General features: G+C 39.0%; 1 protein-coding gene across 7 annotated transcripts; it reads left to right on the top strand.

The window, feature by feature from the left end:
• The first annotated feature begins 4 nt into the window (after positions 1–4).
• cfap69 (cilia and flagella associated protein 69) lies at positions 5–19,547 on the top strand. Of its 7 annotated transcripts, none has more exons than XM_076878891.1 (25): positions 5–295; positions 522–551; positions 639–704; positions 1,032–1,141; positions 1,226–1,302; positions 1,772–1,939; positions 3,204–3,356; positions 3,550–3,727; positions 4,165–4,288; positions 4,392–4,440; positions 4,556–4,677; positions 4,751–4,985; positions 5,607–5,771; positions 5,860–5,975; positions 6,073–6,191; positions 9,374–9,455; positions 9,615–9,807; positions 10,390–10,527; positions 10,956–11,032; positions 11,427–11,624; positions 12,254–12,340; positions 12,458–12,541; positions 13,539–15,780; positions 16,737–16,825; positions 18,601–19,547. In XM_076878891.1, exons 1-23 carry the CDS (start codon positions 206–208, stop codon positions 13,701–13,703), a joined length of 2,826 nt encoding a protein of 941 aa, XP_076735006.1. In that variant the 5' UTR covers positions 5–205; the 3' UTR covers positions 13,704–15,780; positions 16,737–16,825; positions 18,601–19,547. The 7 variants fall into 7 exon arrangements, with proteins under 7 accessions (XP_076735006.1, XP_024654139.2, XP_004569322.3 ...); XM_024798371.2 differs by having other exon boundaries at positions 492–551; XM_004569265.5 differs by having other exon boundaries at positions 6–295; positions 492–551; positions 1,772–1,870.
• Positions 19,548–22,366: the final 2,819 nt, after the last annotated feature.

The raw sequence follows: 22,366 nt of genomic DNA, 5'->3' as shown, positions 1-22,366 counted from the left end.
CGGCAGTACGCTGTCAGACTGGCAACATAAACGGAGAGAAGAAGAGGAGAGGTGATTGTTAAAAAGCTACATAAGTTCAGGCTGAGCATCGTTAGCACGTTTGTTCGAAAACAAAAACAGCAGGTATTAAAAAAGGAGAATGTTTAATTTTTTTAAATTTTTAGCCTTTAAAAACTGAAGCTAGAAAGCGGTTCTAAATTTACAAATGGATTCGGGAAAAGTTGTGCACAGAAGAAAGCCGGGGATCCCTGTAATTGGTTTGAAAGCATCCCAGAAGAGCCACCGCCATCAGGAGGTGAGCAGTTTGGAAATGTCTCCACCGGGAAAGTAAATGACATTGTTAGAGTGTGATAACGCCTGATTTACAGGTATTTAAAGCATCAACAGCTGAACACAATAGTGTTGCTGTTAAATTGTTTCTAACTTTTCTGAGCATTTCAGAAATTGCAAATTATATCCCAGCCTAAACTATAACCTAAATTCCTCTCCAGGTTAATGCTAAAAGTCTCGATCTCAGTAAGGTGATTTGTCTTCTTGAAGATCCTTTGACAGTAAGTTAAAAACCTGAATGCCAGTCCTCTTTTTTCTGCTATTGTATTACACATATAGTGCATTTAATCCCCCTATTTTTACTAAAGACTAACTTGAAGGAAAGGCACCTTTTTGTTCTGAAGAAACTACTGAAGAAAAGCCAAATTGGCTTTGTATCCTTTCGGTTTTTTTTCTCATATTGTAGACTGTCTTTCTAAGAAATCCCTCTCATGCGTCACACAGCGCAGCAGATTGTCAAATTTTCCTCATTATGGTCCCCTGCTGCAGTGATGGAAATAGATCTGCTCTCATACCATGTAAACACAAAACCAAACATTGGTCCCAAGGCTCTAATTTATCACAGCATCACTCTTTCTGTCAGCATTTTCTGTTCAGAAATAGGCTCAGTTATCACAATGACCCATCACCTCCCCTCCCTTATCGGGATTTAGCTCTGCATGAGTGAACAATCTGCCAAAAACTTCTTTAACTGTCTGAAGCTTTTAAAAGAACTGACAGCCATCGCAAAAATACTCAACATCTGCGCAGAGAAGGTGACAGATCACCCCGAATATGTGTCCATTCTGTGTGAAGCTCTTACAATTTGTAGGTAAGAAACCCTTTCAAGCAAACAGCTCATATTTTATCTCACAAGATGATCTGATCATCAGAGTGCTGCTGTCTTTCGTCTCAGGCTTCCCTTTCTGAAGGAGAAGACATCTGACGAGCTGCACTACGCTCAGGATGTCACAGAGTTTCTCTCTCATATGGGTAATAAAGGGCTCGCAGATTGGCCAGTCACTGCTGCTTTAAATACATATATATACAGGTGCAAATTATGTTGTTGGGTTTTTTTAAAACAAAAAGACAGAAAGTAACATTATTTGATCGTAGAGTGTTAAAAATTCAAAACAGGAACAAAATTGTGAAACATTTCATAATTCCAGCTTCTAATTTTGAAACATTTTTATTATTTTAGTTGGTTTTTAATGGTCTTGTTTGCAATAGATGATCACATTTTTACAAACCTAATGATCGAAAGATTTCTGCTATGGCATGTTAACCTTACATGCTGCATGACATTCAAAACAAGCTAGCTCCCTCTAAAGATGTGAATTTTTAAAAACAACTCAGAAATATAGATTAATAAATTTTAAGAAATGTTTAATCATTTGAAGTTTTTGTTCTTCAGATGAGAATGACGACATGGAGCGCTTCTGAGTTGTGTTTCTCTTGGCAGGGTGTCTGATGAGAGTGTCTGATGCCGAAGTGAGGCAGCTCATATTTGAATGCGTGAAATCATTCTACAGCTCTGTGGCTCCCAAACAGATGCTCGATGGTACGGATGGTACCACACGAAAGCCTCGGACTTTCCCTTCTAACAACCGATTTTCTAGACTTTCACTAAGTGAGGCTCTGTCATGGCGTCTGTGGTGGCATGCTTGTGCTTTTCTTTGTTCTTTGTGTTTCTTCTCTTTTCTTTTCATTTGTTTTCTTCATGTTTTCTTTATTAGAATTGGTTAGATTTCATATAGATATGTACATGAGCTTACAGCTGTACCCAGTGTCCTATGAGGCTGTTCAGGATTAAGAGATAAAGTTTTTGAACACATTATAGCACAAGCTGAATAGATCATAAAATCTGTCAAATATGAGGCTGAAATAAGGATTGGTAAGTTATTTTTCTGATAATTTAAAAGAGTGTTTTGGGTAGACTTTCAAGAGGCATATCGCCAGTGTGAAGTAGGTGGCTGGTCAGTACAAGGGCTCATTTTTACTTATATATTTTGTTGTTAGTTTAGTCTTTATTAAAGTAATTGACCATCATTTGTTCCAGAAACTCATGTTTAGTGCGACTCTAATTTTTATTTTCATCTGAATCTAATTTGTGGGGTTTTTTTTCTGACCATGGCATGACTTTTTTTAATGTTGATTCCTCTTTAGTTATTAGTGTAATTGTCTTGTTCCTTAAAGTGGACAATTTAATTTCTTAATTTCTGTTTTATGCACACTTTTAGAATTTTTAATGATTTTTTTTTTTAAATATTTTTTATTACTTTTGCAACAACATACAAAGGTAGTTTCCAATAATATGCTGTTGTAATAGAAACCCTTTTCCCCCACCCTCACCTCCCACTCTGCTCTCTTCCGAACAAAGAAAAAAGAACAAGCTCACATGAAATATATATACAATTGTACAATATGTGGCATTTATACATAATTCAAGGGGAAAAAAAGAAGAAAATATAATCAATAAGAATATTTAATGATTATTTTTAACATTTCAAAGTTTTGGGTAATGAGGAGATTGTATGAAAAATTAATCCATGTTTGACAAAAGCCTTTTTTTCATCTCCTGGCTCTGTAAAGGCTGATAACTCTAATATGTTCATCTAAGTTGCACAACTCTGCATATAAGCATAGAAGCACCACCTGCTTCTGTTTGTGAGGGTCAGCCAATCAGGATGAGGTTGGGGTAAGAGGAAAAGGGCTAAAATTACTTGTTTTAAACAGAAGCTGATGTGAGGGATTGCGCTATGGCTGAAATCACCTTAATAAATCCACTTTAAATGGCTTATAATGATCTCTTAGCTTGTTTCTTCCCTGATGTTGAACCTGGCATTTAAACATTTATAGTTGTATTTAATAAATTTTCTGCTCTGTTTCCTCAGGCCTCCAGCCGACCTCTCCAGGCTACAGGCTGCAGCTGCTGGAGCGCAGTGAGCTGGCTCAGACACTTCTCCTCTCCATGGCCACTCTCGAAAACCAGCCCACCATCAAACTGCAACTCCTTCACATCCTTCAGATCCTCTCCAGCTGCTCTGGTCAGTCATTTATTTCAATGCAGAGCCAGTGAGGGAGGGAAGGGGAGGAGCAGATGACCTCCTTCATTGGAGAACGTAGCCAGCTCTCAAGAACATAAATCAGACTTTCGGACAATGATGATTTTAAGTGTCCTTAAAATAACTGGGTTATTTACTGGGTTACACACGTCTATGTTTCACTTTACAACCACAGATATGAACTGTTCGTCAATACTCCACGCACGAGGAGCAGAGACGGTATGTCTCCACATGAACGACCACGATCCGTCCGGCCAGGTCCTGTTCCGTTCTTCCGAAATCCTCTGGAACCTGCTGGAGAGGGGCAACAAGGAGGTGGTCACCGCTCAGCTCGGCACCCTGGAGTGTGTCCTGTACGCGTGTCCTCCTCATTTAAGATGCTTTTAAATGTGCACGATGTGCCTGATGGATGTAGAATCTTTTAAATGAGGCAGCATAAGGGAAAATTCCTTGGAGTTTACTTCACAAAAATTTCAAGATTTTAAGTACAATGTTTTTCTAATCTATTAAATGCCTCGAACAATCAACACACCTTTAAAAGACTAGGGAAGAAATACAGAACTACAATGAAATAAACATAACAAATACATCATTCTTTTGTTGTGTGTAATGATTTTACATAATTGAAATGCCTGCAGCTCTGATTTTAGCCAAACCATCATTTTTAATGGAAAAGTTTAATTATTTGTAATTCATCTGATTTCTGTTGGTTGTGTGTTCCTTATGTGGCAGGCCTTTGTGCTGTCATTTATCCTTTGATAGCTGACTTTTGGCTTTATTTGTTCCTCAGCTCTCTGAAAGAAGCATTTTTTCACCTGCTGAACACCGGCTCTGGACATTCAGACCTCCAACTCAGAAACGATCTGCTCGTGATCACAACTCTCATTGCAGAAAGTCCAGGCTCACAGCTTATTGTGAGTACAGGACAGTTTAATGAATAGTAATTTGTTACTTTTTTTCACCCACCGGGTGTTTTTATGAATTTCTTTAATAATTTGAGGTGTTTCTAATTTTCAGGAGAGTTCATTTGCCAAACAGCTTGTGATTTTCAGCACATTTCCAGAGCGTGAGGGCACTCGATCCTTTAAATGTTACACACTTTTTTACAAATGACTTCATTATTCATGAATACAGTAGCATCTTTTATGAAAATAAAACTGCTTATTTTATTTATGTTTTAGTGAAAAGTCACAACCCTTTGATCCGCAACCTGAAGCTCAGCTATAGTAACGAAGACTTGAAAATGAAGAAGTTGCTGTTGAATCTGCTGGTTGTTATGTCGAGGGACTTGGCTGCCCTGCAGGTCAGTCACACGCTCACCCAGTTATTGTTTAAGTTTGGATAACCTGTGTGATGACTCAGTTTTCTTCTCTCAGCTTTATAAAGAAGAACGTGTTGTTCTGGCTCTGCTGGCGCTCATGAAGCCGCCTGTCGCCTCCTCGTCTGAGTGTCAGTCGGGGTCACGACACTGGTCCGCTGCGCAAAAGGAGGAGCTCCAGCTGCAGGCGCTGGCCACCCTCGCCACCATCGGGCCGCTCATGTTGGAGGAGTACATTTCCTGTGAGGGGAGTACCTGTCTGCTACTCCTGCTGGACTGGTGTGTTGGGCCAGGTTAGGAAACACAAGAAAAACAAGACCAAGCAGAATCTGTACTGTATCTGAAAGGTTAAAGGTCAAGGGAATTGCAGTGTCCTATCAGAGTGTATTTGAGCCAAACACAAAGTCACTTATACACTTACTTTTTGTCATGACCATGATTTGCTACGCAACAGACATTTAAACAGCTTTTATCTCTTACACTTTATCATACTCTTCTTTTGTCTCTTAAAGGTTATTTTTTAATGCAACTGATAGTTTAACTAGTTTCACAGCTTACAAAATACCTCATAATCACACCCCCAAATCTAACCAAAAATAGCTCTTAAATAATACACATTTCAACTCCTCTCACATGCTTTTGACTTTTAATGAAGTATGTAATCCATGTAATACACACCTCATTAAATAAAGTCCAATGAAACATTTTCATTTGAATTTTTAATCAGGTTTTCTTTATCTGTATTTAGGAAATGGGTAAAACACTTGTTATATTTTAGATAATATCTATGCAGAAATATTCAAAGGAGCTTGCAAAGAAAATATATGCAGAAATATACAAAATCTTAAAGGGTTCGCAAACTTTTTCACAAACTGAACAATCAGTCAGTAACTATATTCTCTCCTTTATTTCAGATTCTTACTTTGGCCAGGGTCACAGCTTCCACGCCACCGGAGGCAGAGGCGGTAAGAAGGCACAGACGCGGCACTGTATCAGAGTGCTGAGATCGGTGACTTCTCTGGGTGAAGAGTCTGTAAACCAGGACCTCTGTGATCAGGGAATCATCAACCAGCTTCTGGGTGACTGGACTGGACACATGACACATGCTCAATATCAACATTTACTGTTGATGAATTCAGTAGAGTCAAAGCTGTCGTGTTTCCTCAGGGATTCTCATGCAGATAGACGCGGGTCCTGATGAAGATGATGTCGTCGCTCTGGAGATAAAGTCGGATATTCAGGTGATCCTTTCAACGCTGTGTGAGACCGACATGCACAGAAAGGTAAAGCTCATATTGCTAACTTAATAAAAGCGCTTAGAACTGGCTAGTTGGATATCTGGTGAGTCTGTGTTTGTTTTCTGCCTGTTCTGTTTCATAGGAACTGTTTGGCTCAGAGGGAGTTGAGATGGCGGTTCATTTTCTGAAAAAAGGCTCCGACAAGTTTTACAGCGGCCTCGGACACAACAAGCTCGTGCTCTCCACAGTGGACTGTGTGTGGTCAGTGAACTGCAGCACACTTTAATAGATTAACTGCTGTATTTATTCATACTTGTACAGTCATTTACATTTGCCAGATCCAGGCTAGAGTAATATGAGAAACCAGAAGTGTAACTCTGTTAGCCAGATGTATGATGATGTCTTTGTTAGGCATAATTTAATTGTATAATATAGTTTCTGTATTGGAGCAGATGAAAAACTCACTTCGATTTAATGGCATAACTGCCTTAGCGGACAAATGGGACTTGCTCAGTTTACATAATATGAATGCAGTTCAGCTCAGAGGCATTTAACCTCTTAAATCTGGGGCCTTTTGCTGATAAGTATTTTATTTTCAATTTTATTTTCGTTTTTCTGAAGGTTTATGCAGTAAACTAGTCATAATGAACATTAATCAGTACGACTTACAGTGAGCTTGGGAGTAGAGCAGGGCGATATGGCCAAAAATATTTATCACGATATATATTTGAAAATTTGCGATAACGATATAACCAACGATATAATTGATGCGAGACAAAATACAACTCCACAACATTACTAGCACAAAAAAACAATCTTCCATTTATTTTCACTTAAACAAGAAGCTGGTTTTTATGTACATTAAAGCTTTATAAAAATGTAACAGTGCAAATGCAAATTCCTTGCTGAAAGTTTAACCAAAAGGCATTTCCAGTAGAAATGGGCTGACATATCCTGAGCATAACCATGTATAATATCCACTGAAGTTAAAAAGAGGTGCTTTGCAACATTAAACTGCATTGTGCAGTACGTATTTTTCGGACCATAAGGTGCACGGGATTATAAGGCACATTAAGCGAAACAAAGCAGTCAGATAAATCAAACTTTATTAAACTCATTCTTCTTGCTTCCTCCACTTCTGTACCATTGATTCATTAATGGTGAATTCTCTGGCAGCTGCTCTATTCCCATGTTGTTGCAGTATATTAATGACTAACCTCGTATTGTGGATGGATTATCTCAGTTGTTCTCCTGACTGAAGTTTGGTCCGTTTACAGCATCCTGCCATGCGATTGCATTTGTCTCTAACTATCAGGAACTTTAACGTTAACTTTTATAAGTGGAAAAGTGTTAGTGTTCGTCCTCCAGCTTCACTGTTTATGTTATGCTAACATAGCTGTGTCGCTAGCGATCACGTAGCACATCATTATATACCAGCTAGCCCAACTTCAGTAACCCTACAAACGTCACTGCTGTTTAGTTTCCTGTCTTCATTTATGTTGGAAGTGATAGCAGAGCTGTACGTTTGATTTTTTTCAGAAATCTCTCAGTCAGAACATGCAATATCATGCTTAGGTAACTAGCGAAACTAGCGAGCTAACTTCCGCTAGCTTCCTGCTAACTTCTAACTCCGTTAAATGTAATAACTTTTGTTTTCATGGATGCCTGGAAGTTAAACTTTATAGTTACACCTGGTAAAGCAGCAATGCTGATCGTTTTATTAAAGATGAAAGAATTTATACAGTTTTTAACTCTAAGTGATGCTGCAGTGTTGTTTGACCTGAAGTATACGGAGTTTAGGACCCAGATTACTCCCAGATTTAAGAGCATCTTAGTCCGACAAATATGACAATAACAACGGCCGCTTGCATGTTCTGCAAAAAAATGTGCTTTGTTGTGTATCTGACGGACAAACACCAAACCAGTTCCACATCACTGAAGTTGCACCATTTTTACAAACCAATTCTGGTTCATCTGTTTCACTCAACAATCGGCCATGTGCGTATGAAAACAAAGGCACTGCGCATGCGCGTTTTACTCCCATTCTGTCGCGATATTTCATTTTCCTATCGTTGCCTAACATTATACCGGTATTACCGTGAACGGTATAATATGGCCCAGCCCTACTTGGGAGTGGCTGCAATCACGGCACTGTAAGAAGGTGACAGATGTACTATGGTTGTTCGCCTTCCTTGACTCCTCACTCTAACCAGTGTTGCTCCCTGCCCAGGATGTGCACTTCCTCATAATTGAAAGATTGGCCACTGGCCTGCAGGTTCAATAGACTGCAGAGTCCCACCCCAAGGAAGCATGTCTTCTGTGTGTTTAGCGAGAGGTTGTTTGGTTTCCCTGATGCATGATAAACAGCAGTCCTCCTGGCACTTAATGACGTACACTATATTATTCTGTTTACTCCGAGAGACCTGGGGTCCTTGGAGTGGACCATTTTTTGGCGAAAGTGACAGAGATGCTGTGTTTTTCAAAAAGCCTGTCTCAGCTGTTCACATAAGGCAGGGGTATCCAACTCCAGGCCTTAAGGGCCGGTGTCCTGCAGGTTTTAGATCTCACTCTGGGTTAACACACCTGAATCAAATGATTATTTCATTACCAGGCCTCTGGAGAACTTCAAGACATGTTGAGGAGGTAATTTTGTCATTTAAATCAGCTGTGTTGGATCAAACACATCTAAAACCTGCAGGACACCGGCCCTCGAGGCCTGGAGTTGGACACCCCTGACATGAGGGATCACCAACAGTTTTTATGCAGGCAGTGATTAACCTTCTGGATCCTGGAGGATCCTGGAGGGGGGGGACTGTGCTCTGAGGAGATGGTGCTGTAGCGTTCTAATAATACCCAATTTGTGCTCCAGAGACTGGTGAGAGTTATACCTTAAATACTGGGCTGTAAGCATTGGTTTATGGTACACATGAACTTTCAAAAGTCTCTCTATTACTCACAGTAATTTGTCGTTTTACTGTCCTATTTCATATCCTCCCTGGTGAACTCGATGTGTTTGTCCACAGAACGTGAGTGAATTGTGGTCCATATGAACAGAATCAACTTTCTGGGAAACATTATTTACTACTTTCTACAATATTACCTACATTTAATCATAGTTTTATCCATAGGCTATGGTGTAGTAACAGATATGACCATCAGCATGAAGAGGGTCAGTGAATTTTAACCTAATCTGGAGAAATATTTGATGTCTACCCCATTAGAAATAAAAGTACAGAATCTCGAGATCTGTTATAATGACCTCGAGTTCAGGTCATCATAACACTTGTATACGGGTCTGATCTTGATTTTTCAGTTCTGTTATGGACCTGCGAGCAGCTCAACAAGCACATTTTTTGTTGCAATTACAAGCCAACTATCAGGGGTCTATTTTTTGTCTCCTACAGCTGAGAAAGTTTCTGTCTGTGCGCCTTTTCTCCCATCAGGTCGTGTGTCGTAGGCTGCTACACCACAGAAGATTACTTTCTGGTTAAAGACGGGGTGTTTCTTCTCCTCAACTTACTCAGTGTGAGTAAAAGTTTCCTGAATTTACTGTCGAGGCTATAAAAGTTTCCTTTTTTCTTCCTGTATTTTGTGATTAAAAATAGGATCTCAGCTGCTCTGTGTTAAAGCTAGTTCATACAAGGCAGCGTTCACAGGTAATATAAACGTCCTTTTCTCCTGCAGACAAGCCCCAGGTGTGTGCACGGTGTCGTCCTCGCCACCCTGTTAGAGTTATGTGACAACCCGAACACGGTGCCGTACATTCTGACGTGGAGGGACGGCAATGGACAGACGGCTCCGAGACTCCTGCTGCAGCTGTGGAGAGAGGAAGAGGAGGAGCTAGGAGTTCCTCGAAATCAACATGGAAGCATCGCAGGTCGGTCTGCGATGCTTCCATGTTGATTCAGATCATCGCACTGAGAACAGATTTCACCTTTTTCTTTCAATTAGATATCAAATCGAAATAAAGAACTTTATGTTTTTTAGATTTCTGCTGCACTAACAGGTAAATGTTTCTACTAAACTGCTGATGCAATTTTTTTTTTTTTTTTAAAGTATCCTGTTAGTGTGTAATGTTGTTTTGGGGTCTTTTACGGGCGCCTCTGCTTTGTCCTCCACTGTCTGTGTTGGACTTCGACACACACAGCATTATTTCTTTTCCCAACCTGGATTTTATAAACATCTGATTTTTATCTGACATTTTTATGTAACGATAACGTTCTGTACCACTGAGCCAACCAGATGCAGGGAATGGTTAAATATAACTGGAAACAATGTAAATGAAAATACTTTTTTGTATGTTTTTGCATAGCTGATGGATTTTGTTTTTTCATCTCTCCGTCTCAGACAGAAGGTTTTAAAAGTTTTACATTTTGCCAGCAGGTAAAAATCAGATTTTTAGGTCCTTTTGGCTCTGTAATCTCATATAGTTCTCTTTGTTATTTCTTTTATCTTGAAGATCCTCAGAGGCCCATCCACAGTCTTTTCCAGCTGGATGAAGCTCAGCTTTCATTTCCTGCTAATGTGCCGAGTGCTGCAGTATTGGAGATGTCAGAGAACCTGCGATCGAAGATTTACTCCGTCTTCTGCAAAATTGGTAACCAAACAAATTATTCAGTTTCATACTAAATGTAAAGTATTTATTAAGAAGATTTTGTAATTAGATTATTTGATTAGCCCAATTTCTTTGTAGCTCCTCCTATAGACCAGTTATACATATTTATTTATTTAGTATTTATTTTTATTAATAAAAAAATACCATTAAAACAAAATCCAGAAGGTTGTAAAACAAAAGGCTATTTTTACATGTTTCTTTTTGTAGTCTTTCAAATCATATTCAGTCTCAATTTGGCTTTTTTAAATGAAATTTATCACTTATTGATTGAAGATATTTTGAAGTTTTGAAATATCAGAGTAATAAAATGATATCATGATGTTCTGTTCAAAACATTCAGTTGTTGGGCACAGCTAATATTGTTATATTAAAAAGCAAACGGGAGTATTTGTGACTTTTTCCTTTTTCAGGGTTTCAGGATCTTCCTGGATTGTTGGGAAAAGATTATGTGACTCTGACCATCATCAGGAGATATCTAGACTTTAAGGTAAAAGTGAAGAGGAAATACTGTTGATGCTTCATATAATAGTTGCTCAGACTTACAATCTGTTCAAAGTTTGTTCAAACCTGAAATTAATATGAAGCTTTAGCTGTGAGTAGAGTAGAGATATTCAAAGTGAAAGTACAAAAGTCCTCGTTCAACAAAATACAGAGAGCGAGAACTCTGAGGGACCAACTTATTTTGTCTTACTGTGGCTGAACCAGCAGCTTAAGTTTTGGATACTCAGACAGTGAAAGTCTGTCAGGAAAACAATCTATAAATAACCGTTAGTCACAGGGAGTAAAGACTTAAAGGAGTCTGGAGCTCTCTTAAAGGTTTCAGATGCAGAGGACATAAACCGAGATAAACATCAACATGTCTGTCTCTTGTGGTGCTGCAGGTCGGTGAGGTGTGGGATGAGATCAGCCGGGAACTGAGTCTGGAAGGCGGTAGGCCGATCAGCCCCGACCAGGAGGCTCTGAGCACCATCTGCAAGATCGCAGAGGACACGGCGAAGAGGATCGTGGAGGAACAAAACAGCATCCTGGAGCACTATCAGAAGGAGGACATCAGAGAAGAGAAACTCACATACACAGAGGTACGGAGTAAAGGAGTGGAAATAGCTTACATGAAAGTCAGCTTAAAATGTTTTTCTTTAACAAAAAACCCCAAAAAGACAAATTATATTACACAGATTGTTTTTTTTTTCTTCCTGAGCTACTATACAAATAATCAGATTTATTTTCACATGCATAATCAAACAAATTCATTCTTTTTTTTTCTTTCTTTTTTTGTATGTCTAGTAAAACGTTTTCATTGTATGTTTGACTAGAAGCAGAGATCCTCTGGGACAATTTGTTTTAGTTGGAGGAGATCAGGCTTTTGCTGTGACTGCTCCGAAACTGCCTTTACATATCAGGACCTCTCCAACACTGGATACATTTAAAACTCGTTTAAAGTCCCATTTTTACTCTTTGGCTTTTAATAATGCTTATTAAAAGCCAAAGAGTAAAAATGTCATTATTTTGTCATTATTTTATTATTAATGATAAAATTCTTATTTTATTCTTATTTTTTTCTTATCTTTTATTTTACTTTCCTTTTAAATTTTATCTGATTATTTTATTGTTATTTTCTGGTCAACAGTTGTTGTTTTTAAAAGTGCTATATAAATAAAATTGATTTGATAGTAAAATGAATTCTGACTTTTTTCTGTCTTTATCGCAGATGAAGTCTCGCTGGAAGCAAAAGGAGTTCATGGCGAAGTCATGGGAGGATTATGTTTCCAGAACTTCAAACTATGAAGCCCTGAAGGTTTAAAGATTTTTAACTATAAATTCTATCCTAATAATAATAATAATAACAATAATAATATCTAGATTCTCAGTATAAGTAGTAAGTGTATATTTTTGTTATGCGCTTTGTATACAGGAAGTAAAAGCACAGAGGGAGAAGTACGCCGAATCATCCAGACCTAAACCAAAGCACGAGGACGCTGCTATCCGCCCTGCTGAGGTCTTTACACTTAACCTTTCGTGACTTTTACAGGTCACCCACTTAATTGATTAAAATACTTAAATCTCATATCTTATTTTCACAAAATGGAGCAAAGAAAAAAGTCTGTTTCAGGTATAGCTCATTTTCTGGTTCTGAGAATGAGCATTTTTAATGCATGTAATGAATTTCAGCTTAATTTGGAGTTTGTGGCTTAGAAAGCATCTCTGAAATTAGTTTTAATAGTAGATAAATCCTGACATTCAGGGGCCCAATAACATAAATGAAGAAGATGAATGAAAATATATAAGATGAGATTAGACGTACTTTATGTTACGGTTTGGAGGAGGACTCAAGCGCAGGACTCCAGTTCTGATGCTCACAAGAAGGATTTATTTACAATTCACCAGGTGTATATACAAGAAGGTGCGGGGGGTGCTATATACAGCTGAGTGAGGGAAGAAGGGGTCTCCAGGGAAGTCCAGGGGGAAAGCACGCGTTCTTCAAATCATCCACACACACGATCACAGGCTTACACTCCGACACTGCCACACGGGAATCACACGGGGGAAAATCCAGGAAGCTCTGTAGACAGGGAGACAGGGTTAAGTACGACGCACAAAGGAAAATACTCTTAACTAGACTTGCTGTAGCTTGACTTCACTAATTAATAACTTCAGTAGATCTTAACTCTGCACTAATAATGCACAAAGCACAAAATGATCATGAAGTCAGCTTAAATACGCAGGGGGTAAGAACAAATGGTGGTGAGGAATTGGTGTACCGGTAGTTATTATGCAAACTTTTAATATTTTAAGGTGATAACCAAATATAAATCTGAAGTTTTGGTGAAATGTGATGCCCTTCAGAATATGCTCTGTAAAGAGTTGTTAGATACAAAAGAGTTTCTTTATCTTTAATTCAGTTCTTTTCCTGTTATTTGTGAACAATGATCAAAATTTTAAAAATTGAGGAGCAACTCGCTGTAGTCTTGACGTTCTGTTTCGGTGTGTTTCAGCATTTCATCGGACACGTCGTTGGAGTGGAGAGCACGGACGCTCAGGGTCCAGCAGGAGTGAAGGTGACGCTGGTAAGAACGCCGGTCAGAGCCCCAAGTCAGGACAAAGGAGAACCAACAACACCAAACCCAGACTACTTCAGCACGGCGTCTTCTGCAGACTGACGTTACCGAAGTCACTCTTAATACAAGGCATTCACATTGTCATGTCACAGCATTTATTGTGCTGTATGCTCATAAAATTAAACTGCATTAATGTAAAGACTGCATTAAGGTGTTTTACAGGAATTGTCAAGATACATGAGTAGAGCAGAGGGGTCAGAAAGTTCATTACAACTTAAAGTGAACTTTACTAGTTTAAAGCAGTCCAAAATAACTGAGTCCAATCGGCAAGAAGATACATACGTTTTTTTTTTTTAAACGGGGGGAAAAAAGGGCAGTGAAGGAGTGACTCAGTGCAAACAACCCACACTAAAAAAATAATATTATAATACTCAAAAATGCAGACTTTAAGTAAGTTAATTATGCAAGGTTTTTTTTGTAATTTTGTTACAAAGTGAAATGTTAAACATTAAACTTAATGGTTAAATGAAATTTACTTAATTGGTGTGCATTCAGTTTATACCAAGCATGTTTACCTTATTGATTAATAATTTGAATAATTTGCATTTTACTCACAGTTATTGCTTCATATTTATGAGGACAAGTACTATTGTTTTGAGTGCAAGGTGTAATTCTAGACAGAGTGATGATTAGGGATTAGACACAGGTGGAGACTCAAAACTCCAGAGCAAAACAGAAGGAAAATGAAGAGAAAACAACCTAAAGGTATGGAAGTTTGTATCCACCATCTAAAAAACACAATTTGGGGTTGCTAACTTAAAAAGAAAATAGCTTAAAATTGTACCTTTGCTCTGCCTGGCAAAATGTTTTTTTCTTTTTCTGTTGCAGAAACAAGCTTGCATAAAAAAGACACGTACTAAACACAGAGACAAGAAAACTCACATTAAACATGAACCCAACAGCATTAACACAGAGACGAGAACAGATTGGGACAATCTAAACTCAAAATAGGAACCGAAGCAAAATACAGACCAAGATCTAAAAACTAAGGCTAGAACAAGAAAACCAACTTGTCAGGAAGAGAAAACAAGAAAGATAAAAGAAAAATAATTCAAGAAAGCTGCTTATAGTGTTTACATTTCTGGTTCCTGTGGCTCTCGAGGGATGCAGCAGATGCAGACGTGAGGTCACTCCATGTGTACAATCAACACCTTGTAGTCTAGCCCACCACCCCAGCCCTTTATACACACACAGTCTCTGTCCTTTCAGACAACGTTACACTGGCTTACTTTAATTTCCTGAAGACTTATCTGAGCCATAACCAGACTATTATATTTTTATTTATTTACATATTTTTCAAGTCCTCTCAGTGCGACTGTGAGAAGCAGTAACTTGGCTTTCCTTTGGAGCTAACATGACTTATTTCGGTGCACAGAGCATTCATGTACAATCTGTTTTAAATTCAAATTGTTGTTTTTTTCCAAATAATTATGGTTTTTGCATCAAAACTAATAAAGTAATTAGATTTATTAACAATAATCTTTAAATCGTTAAAAATAAAATTCTAATGTTTTGGTATGTTTTCATCCTGCATTTATGTAACCACTCCTGCACCACGAACAAAGAGAGCCTGAACAATCAATGTGGCCTCATAGACTCCGCTGCATTATGTAACATCACTTTACCTTTAAACATAATAAGCCCACAGTGTAATTACATCCACTCGAGGTTAACGCTCTCATTAAATGCTGCAGTTTTTTTGGCTGTAAAAATTAAACTTTTTACTGCTGGGTTGTTAAAAAGTATTTTCTCTTTTATGGGTTACATAAGTGACTGCAGTGCATTAACACACATGTTCCTTCAAGCGTGCAACATGCTGCACAGAGCGACCTCTTCTTCTTCTCCTCCTCTCTCCGCTCTCACCCGTTTCACTGGCTGGATGGCCAAATCACCCCTGACAGGCCGGAGCTTTTCATGCGGCGCTGCGAGTGTTTGTGTGGCACACTGTACAAAAGAGCAGGGACACACAGGACCCTCTTCAGCACGTCAGGCTGCCCCCTGTTTGCTCAGACTGCCGAGGGGCTTCACGGGGCCGGAGGTCCGTCTGCCGTCGATGAAGGCACGTCTGGATCCCAACTGGATGCTCATCAACTCCACGAGGACCTCCTAACTTCAAACTGTGAGGCTGATATGTTTTACCTGAAGGCTGATGACGCTGTGGAGACACCAACAATAAATGGCTTATAACACATTATAATGAAGCTGTTAAAGTGATAAAGTAAAAGTTTATATAATTACAGCTTTTACTGTCATCAGTTAGCTTCTGCTTAAGGCAAATACGTCCAAAAACATTTTAAAATGTGTTATAAACTGTTTATTAAAGGGTCACACAGTGTAAGCCTTAGAAATACTAAACAAGAAGACTTAAAATAAGGTATTGATATTAATAAAAAATTAATATCCTCAAACATTTCCTTGCTTTAGTGGCTTTGAAACTGAGATGTGACAAAACTTATGTCAGGCTGTGATATCAGTTTGAATTACCTCAATATGACTAAACTAGTTGGGTTAAAGACAGTTTTATGTTGTCTGCAACGTATTAGGTTTGTTACAATGAATAGCTCAAAATAAAATTTAAGTGTTCATTTCTCCACAGAGATTTACTTCTCTTGAGTATGGTTTAAATATGTATCTATTAAAAACATCCTCAAATAAACCAGGCAGTTCAAAGTGAGGCAGAAATCTGTTTTTAAAGTCACTGATTTCCATCAAGAAGATTAAGTTCTCCTTGAGATAAATTGGAGGGTGTCACAGCAGGATAAATGAGATGTGGAAGAAAAATGTGTCTTTTCCCTTTATTTTTCTGTGAAATGCATCTAATTATATATTTTTGGGCTTTTCCCGTCAAACAGTGAAGGCGTCCAAAGCAACCATAATATATTCAGCCAGTTTGCCAGACACTGAGTGAGCCTAGTCCTAAATTAAAAGAAAATTTCACGGAAGATCACCTCTGAAAATTGTTTTAAATCTAAGTCCATGTCTGGGAAACTGAACCATACTGTCTGCATAAATCTCATCTAACAATGCTCACTTAATGAAAACAGTAAGAGGGATGGGAGTTTTCCTCTCCTGCAGGAAGCTCCTCTCCCGTCGGAGAAACTGAGGCAGCAGGAATGATGATCAGACTGGGAAGACTGACACCGGGATACTTCCGCCTCCTCCAGGTTTGTGACTCTTAATTCCTGATTACATCCATGTTTCATCATTAAGTGGTTCTTCATCAGTAAACGTGTGTGCACAGAAAAGTCTTCTAGCTGTTGTTATCATAAAGCAAATCTGAGTCTGAATGAATAATTTATGGTTTCTATACATTTTTAATAGCGATACTTTAGACTATGACAAACAGCAGCAGTGGACAGGATGTTCAGAAAGCTCCATCTCTGGAGGGTTTATGTTATATAAGCTGTTCAGACTCCAGCAACAGAAAAATAACTGATGCTGTCGTCCTGCTCAGTTCTCAAAAGTACCAAAAATGGTGGTGAGGTAGGTGAGTAGATTTAATGTTTACCTTCATAAAAAATGAGTGACTTCTTCTTTAGCCTTTACTTTATATCAATTTGATCTTTAATCGCTCACAGATCAAAGACACATCAGTGGTTTTAGGAAAAGTTTTCCCTCCATTGGCCCATCGGGCGATTAAATCACACTTTTTGTGTCTAATTTAATTCCTTCATATACTGTTAATTTAAGCTATATTAAAGTAGTTGAAAAAAACTGCAGTGAAGCAGGTTGTGTCTGGTGGTAAGGAGGTAGGTCTGTCACGCCTAAAGGGTGGAGTTATGCGGACTCCTGGGCGTGTCCAACAGATGCACAGATGACAGGTTATGATGTTTGCTACTGTAGTGAAGTTGGAAAGGGTTTAAAACTTGTTACTTTAACAATGATTAGATTTTATTAATCCACTCTGAAAATAAAAAAATGGAAAACTAACTGAAGACATGCAGAAGAGACAGTGAGGCAAAGGACTGCGGGGTGAGACGGCGCTGTGTATACACAGAAATGCAATCGGGGATGTGAACACAGCAGTGAAAAACAAGAAGTAGGTGCAGACAATCAGCACAATCACAGGGGAGGACGTAAAATGTATTACGAGTCACGGAAGATGACTTATAAAGTAGAACAGGAAGTAAGCAATCATAACCAAATAGTGAAACACAAACGTAAACTTAATATGAGGAAAAAATCTGAGCAAACTAATAAACTCTGATATATACAGTAACTCGAAGAAAGACCTCAAGACTGAAAAGACTAAAGAAATACAGAATGACAATGTAAAGAAACAAACTAAGATCCAGTTAGAGGGTATTTATTAATAATAAACGAGAAATAGTGCTGGTCCACGGGGAGATGGAGTCGGTTATGGAGGGTGCGTGAGGACTGATTCGAGATCACGATTTGGTCATTTGTGTTGGTTATTTTTACATTAGTGAAATGTTACCAGGAAAATAAAGGGATCAGGATTCATTTGTGTTCTTTATGCCCACACATTTTTATTACCGTTATTAGTGCTGTTTTGTCAAAGCAAGCATTTGTGCCCTGACACACATTGATGAGATGAATCTGTCACTTCCAACTCATCATCATCAGTGGTAAAAGGGTTAATTTTACCCCAAACCATGACCTTTCCTAAACCAAACCAAAGAAGTTATATATGATGTAAGCATCACATTTATCGTCCCGGTTATCAGTCTCATTTAAGGTGTGGAAATTAAAGCACCTTCTGGGGCCTTTCCTTTGTTTTATTGAATTTAACTTTATTGGACAGCGTGAACATTTAAAGCTGTCATCAGCCAGATGAATTATTACCCAAGTGGAGCATTCACTGAAAGCTTTAGTGTCTCACTATAGCAGTCCCTAGGTGACTGAAAGGAAAACACTCAGTGAGGAGTAAGAATATTTTAACAGCCTTTCTTCACCTGTGTGTCCACCTCGTCCACAGAGGCAGATGTCGGGTGAGGTCCAGATTCAGCCGCAGAGCAGCCTCATCGATCCTATCGCCATGACGATGGCTGCGGTGGGGATGGGAGTGTCTCTGTACAGCGCCAGGCGGATGTCAGAGAGAGTCCAGCTGAAGCGGCCAAACGCCTGAGAGATCTCACCTGTTCACCGGTTCAGTTTCTGCGGTTCATGCGACATGTGTTTGTGAACGTCAGAGAAAGTCAGCGGAGGAGGAGTGTGTTTATGTGTGTGGGTGTGTCTGTGTGGTGCTAGAAGGAAAATCTAAGTGTCCCCGAAGGAAAATGTGAGTCGGTCATCAGCATGTCGCATGTGTGAAGCTGTAGTTTGATAACCCTACGTGTTGTGTGCAGGATGTCTTTAAAAGGAGTGCGTATTAAATCAGAGATTTGTACTTTAATTCAGTTAATCATCAATTAACAAACAGCATTAGAGTTTAGTTTTAATTTAAAAATGTGTATAATACAGATGTAATTCAATTCAATTTTATTTATATAGAACCAAATCACAACAAGTCGCCTCAAGGTGCTTTTTATTGTCAGCTAAAAATCCTACAATAATACAAGGAAAACAGAGAAAAGCCCAACAATGATTAGACCCCCTATGTGCAAGTGCTTTGGTGACAGTGGGAAGGAAAAACTCCTTTTTAACAGGAAGAAACATCCAGCAAAACTAATGTAAGTTGAAAATCTTACAAAGTTATTTTATTCATTAATATTAGTCACAAACACACCCTTCCAGGCATTTCTGATAGTTTTTATATAAATTATTAAGCAGCATCACATCTGAGTATTTCTTCACTAATCACACTAAGCATCTTCGAAGCATCTTCGAACGACTTACTGAAGAAAATGTCTGTAAATGTAAGATGCTAACTCAGAGATATCTACACTTCTTTGTGCGTCTAATAAAAATGTTCACATTTTCTGAGCTCTGTGTGCAGACTAATGTTTTCAAACAGCAGACTGCAGTCCATTCAGGTGCTTCTCGGCTCAAGGACAACAAGCCTTTAAAGCTTAACAGGATCGCACCATTCTGTCCTGTAAAAGCAGACAGGACAGACACATCAGTCAGAATGTTTTCAAAGCGCTCTCTGGTTCTCAGGCTTCATCCATGTGGAAACGGTCTGAGGGGAAACGGATGCTGTCAGGCGACTGCACAGTCTGTATGGGGTGATTAATGTGACTGAAGCTCCAGCAGAGGAAGTGATTTTACTGCAAGGCGTGAATCGTGACATGAGTTTATTTTCAAATCGACTGATTCTTCGGTCTCACATGAGTTTGTCAAATGGTCCGGGATGTTGGGATGAACAGACTCCCTTTTCCGGTTCTCGCTTTGGGTGACGCTTTGAATCGGTTTTTTCCAATCAGGCCTGGGAGTGACTCAGAGCTGTAAAGGATGATACCCAGTAATAAATAGGGGAATTACAATATCACTGCTGATCTAGATGACCGAGCCCTCCTGTGGGTCACTGCATGGGACTTGTTTCTGTATCATATCAGCACATCTGCCTCCAGATGGACACCGAATAACACCCTGTCCTTTTCTGTGTCTCATTCCTGAACATAAAGACATACAAAACCATAAAATTGATGCTTCTAATATAGATCGAGATTATATTGAAAGAGCTTCTAGGAAATTTAGTTAGTGCCTGTTAACTGCATGGTGATCATGTTCATCTTAGAATTGACATTTCAACATCTCTGGTGTTCATAATTTTATTGTTTGACTTTCATTTGTGAGCACAGAGTGTAAATAAAAGTTGGATCTTTAGCCACCGAGGCTGTTTGTTTGTGAGGACAGAGTTGTGAACTGAGGAAGAGAATAATTAATAATTAATAATTAATAATCCAGGTCCTGAAAGGTGTACGTAAGATGTGCATACTAACAATTTCCCTGTGCTACATCTCTCTGAAACTACTCGCCTTGCAGTGCCAGTGCAAGTCTCTGGGTGTTGCCACAGCTTAATTGCCAATTGTTTACACCTGTTGTGGTGTGGAAAAAGGCATGCCTGAGGTCAGCCACCCCACCTGGATTGTGGGGAATGCATGATGATATTTTGCCTCACCTGTGTAAGAACTGCCTAAAACTGATACGTGAGTATGAGCAAATGTCACTGGAGATGGCAGACTACAGGAACTACCCGAGTTTCAGCTTCAGATGCAGACAAACAAACGCAATCGATGTGTTTAAATCTAAAGCAGAACGGATTCAATGATTCAATGCAGATTCTGATGAGGAAGGTTTTCAACAGGTGATTGAATTCACTGAGAAGGCTCATCCAGCACATCATGAAGTCATAGCCTCCAGGGAGAAGTTTGATGTACTTCAACATACTATAAACCAGGACCTCGGCTGCAGGCAGAGCAATGTATGCCAGACTCGCACTGAGGATGTGGATGAGTGGGTGAAGAGTTTGTCTAATAACCAACTAAAACAGAGAAGAATAATTCTTGTGAAAGGTAGGTGTACAGTTTTATTAAACCTGACTGATGAGAAAATTATTCTGAAATAAGCCCTGAAAATAAGGTCCAGGTGGTGGCTGCAGGAAAAGGGTGGCACGATCTGAAGCAGATGGAGCAGGACGCTGCTACTGACTGGACCTCATGCAACAGATTATACCCAGGGAAGCTACAGCTATGGCTTACCACAAATCCACAAACTAGGGGTGACTTTAAATACCTTCTCCAGGAACAAAAGGCAGTACACAGCTGTTTCACACCTTAAGGTTCAAACTCCCTTGCTACCTACCAGAGTCCTCAAAGAGACAAAAGACTCTTCCTGTGGAGTTGCCTGCTTCCCCCAACTTCCTTACTAGACCCCCACCATTTGTCTTACTGTATGAGTGTGAGACATGTTAAAATCCAGTGGCACCAAGGTATCATACAATAAAATAATGTGATTAATACATAAGTAAAAGAAATTCCTATACATGCCCCTTCCTGATTTCTTATGTTTTAACATGTTTGTTACACTTACATGTCTCCAATTTCAAATGTTAACACAGATGTTCAGAGTAAATACAGATTGTAGTTTTTTAAATGATGATTTCATTTAGTTTGGGGAAACAGCTCCAACTTTACCTCATGTAGAAAAAGTCATTTCCTTCTAAACCTAATAAGTGGTTTTGTCATCTAGCAAGAACTGCAATCAAGCATTTGCAATAACTAATAAAAAAAGCACTTGGGACAATTGTGTTGGTGACAGCTTTTGTTATAATATCAATAATATTTATATGAATATGGGATACTGTTACATGTTTGCACAGACTTTTGTGAAATATGGAGACACTCCTGGCATTATATGAGCAAAGTGAGACTCATTTTTTAGGGTTGGTGGAGATGAGTGTGAAGATCCAAACAATCCCTGTCAGTGATGGAAAAGCTTTGATGAAAATATTTGGTAAAAAGTTCACCAGCATGAAGGAAATGAAGTTTCACACTTTCCTTAGGAGGAGCCCAGCACGCCTGCTTAAAGAAAAGGAAGTGTGGCGACGTGGATGCTTGCAGCGACTGCTGTATAGAGGCCATCCTGCTACACATGAAACACATCAGAGTCACAATTGTTATTTTAGTCACGTGTTTGTTTATTATCCTTATTGTTTTATCTGGGACTGTTTGCAGACATCTCAGAGAGAGGAGACACCAGCATCTGAACAGAGACTCAAACCAGCAACCTGCAGCTCCCTGCTTGGCTGCTCCAGTTTTCTCCTCACTCATGTTGCCCACCAGTGATTTCTAGCTGCCCAC

Source organism: Maylandia zebra, linkage group LG22 (genome assembly GCF_041146795.1).
Source record: "Maylandia zebra isolate NMK-2024a linkage group LG22, Mzebra_GT3a, whole genome shotgun sequence".
Classification (NCBI taxonomy): Eukaryota; Metazoa; Chordata; class Actinopteri; order Cichliformes; family Cichlidae; genus Maylandia; species Maylandia zebra.
Note: the sequence above shows the minus strand (reverse complement) of the source record. Positions and strands in the feature narration are given on the sequence as shown.

Coding starts and splice junctions, on each gene's coding strand:
- cfap69 (XM_024798371.2), top strand. CDS start 206: ATGGATTCGGGAAAAGTTGTGCACAGAAGAAAGCCGGGGATCCCTGTA. Junction 3,357..3,549: donor GATCCTCTCCAGCTGCTCTG/GTCAGTCATTTA, acceptor TTACAACCACAG/ATATGAACTGTTCGTCAATA. Junction 4,678..4,750: donor GGGACTTGGCTGCCCTGCAG/GTCAGTCACACG, acceptor TTCTTCTCTCAG/CTTTATAAAGAAGAACGTGT.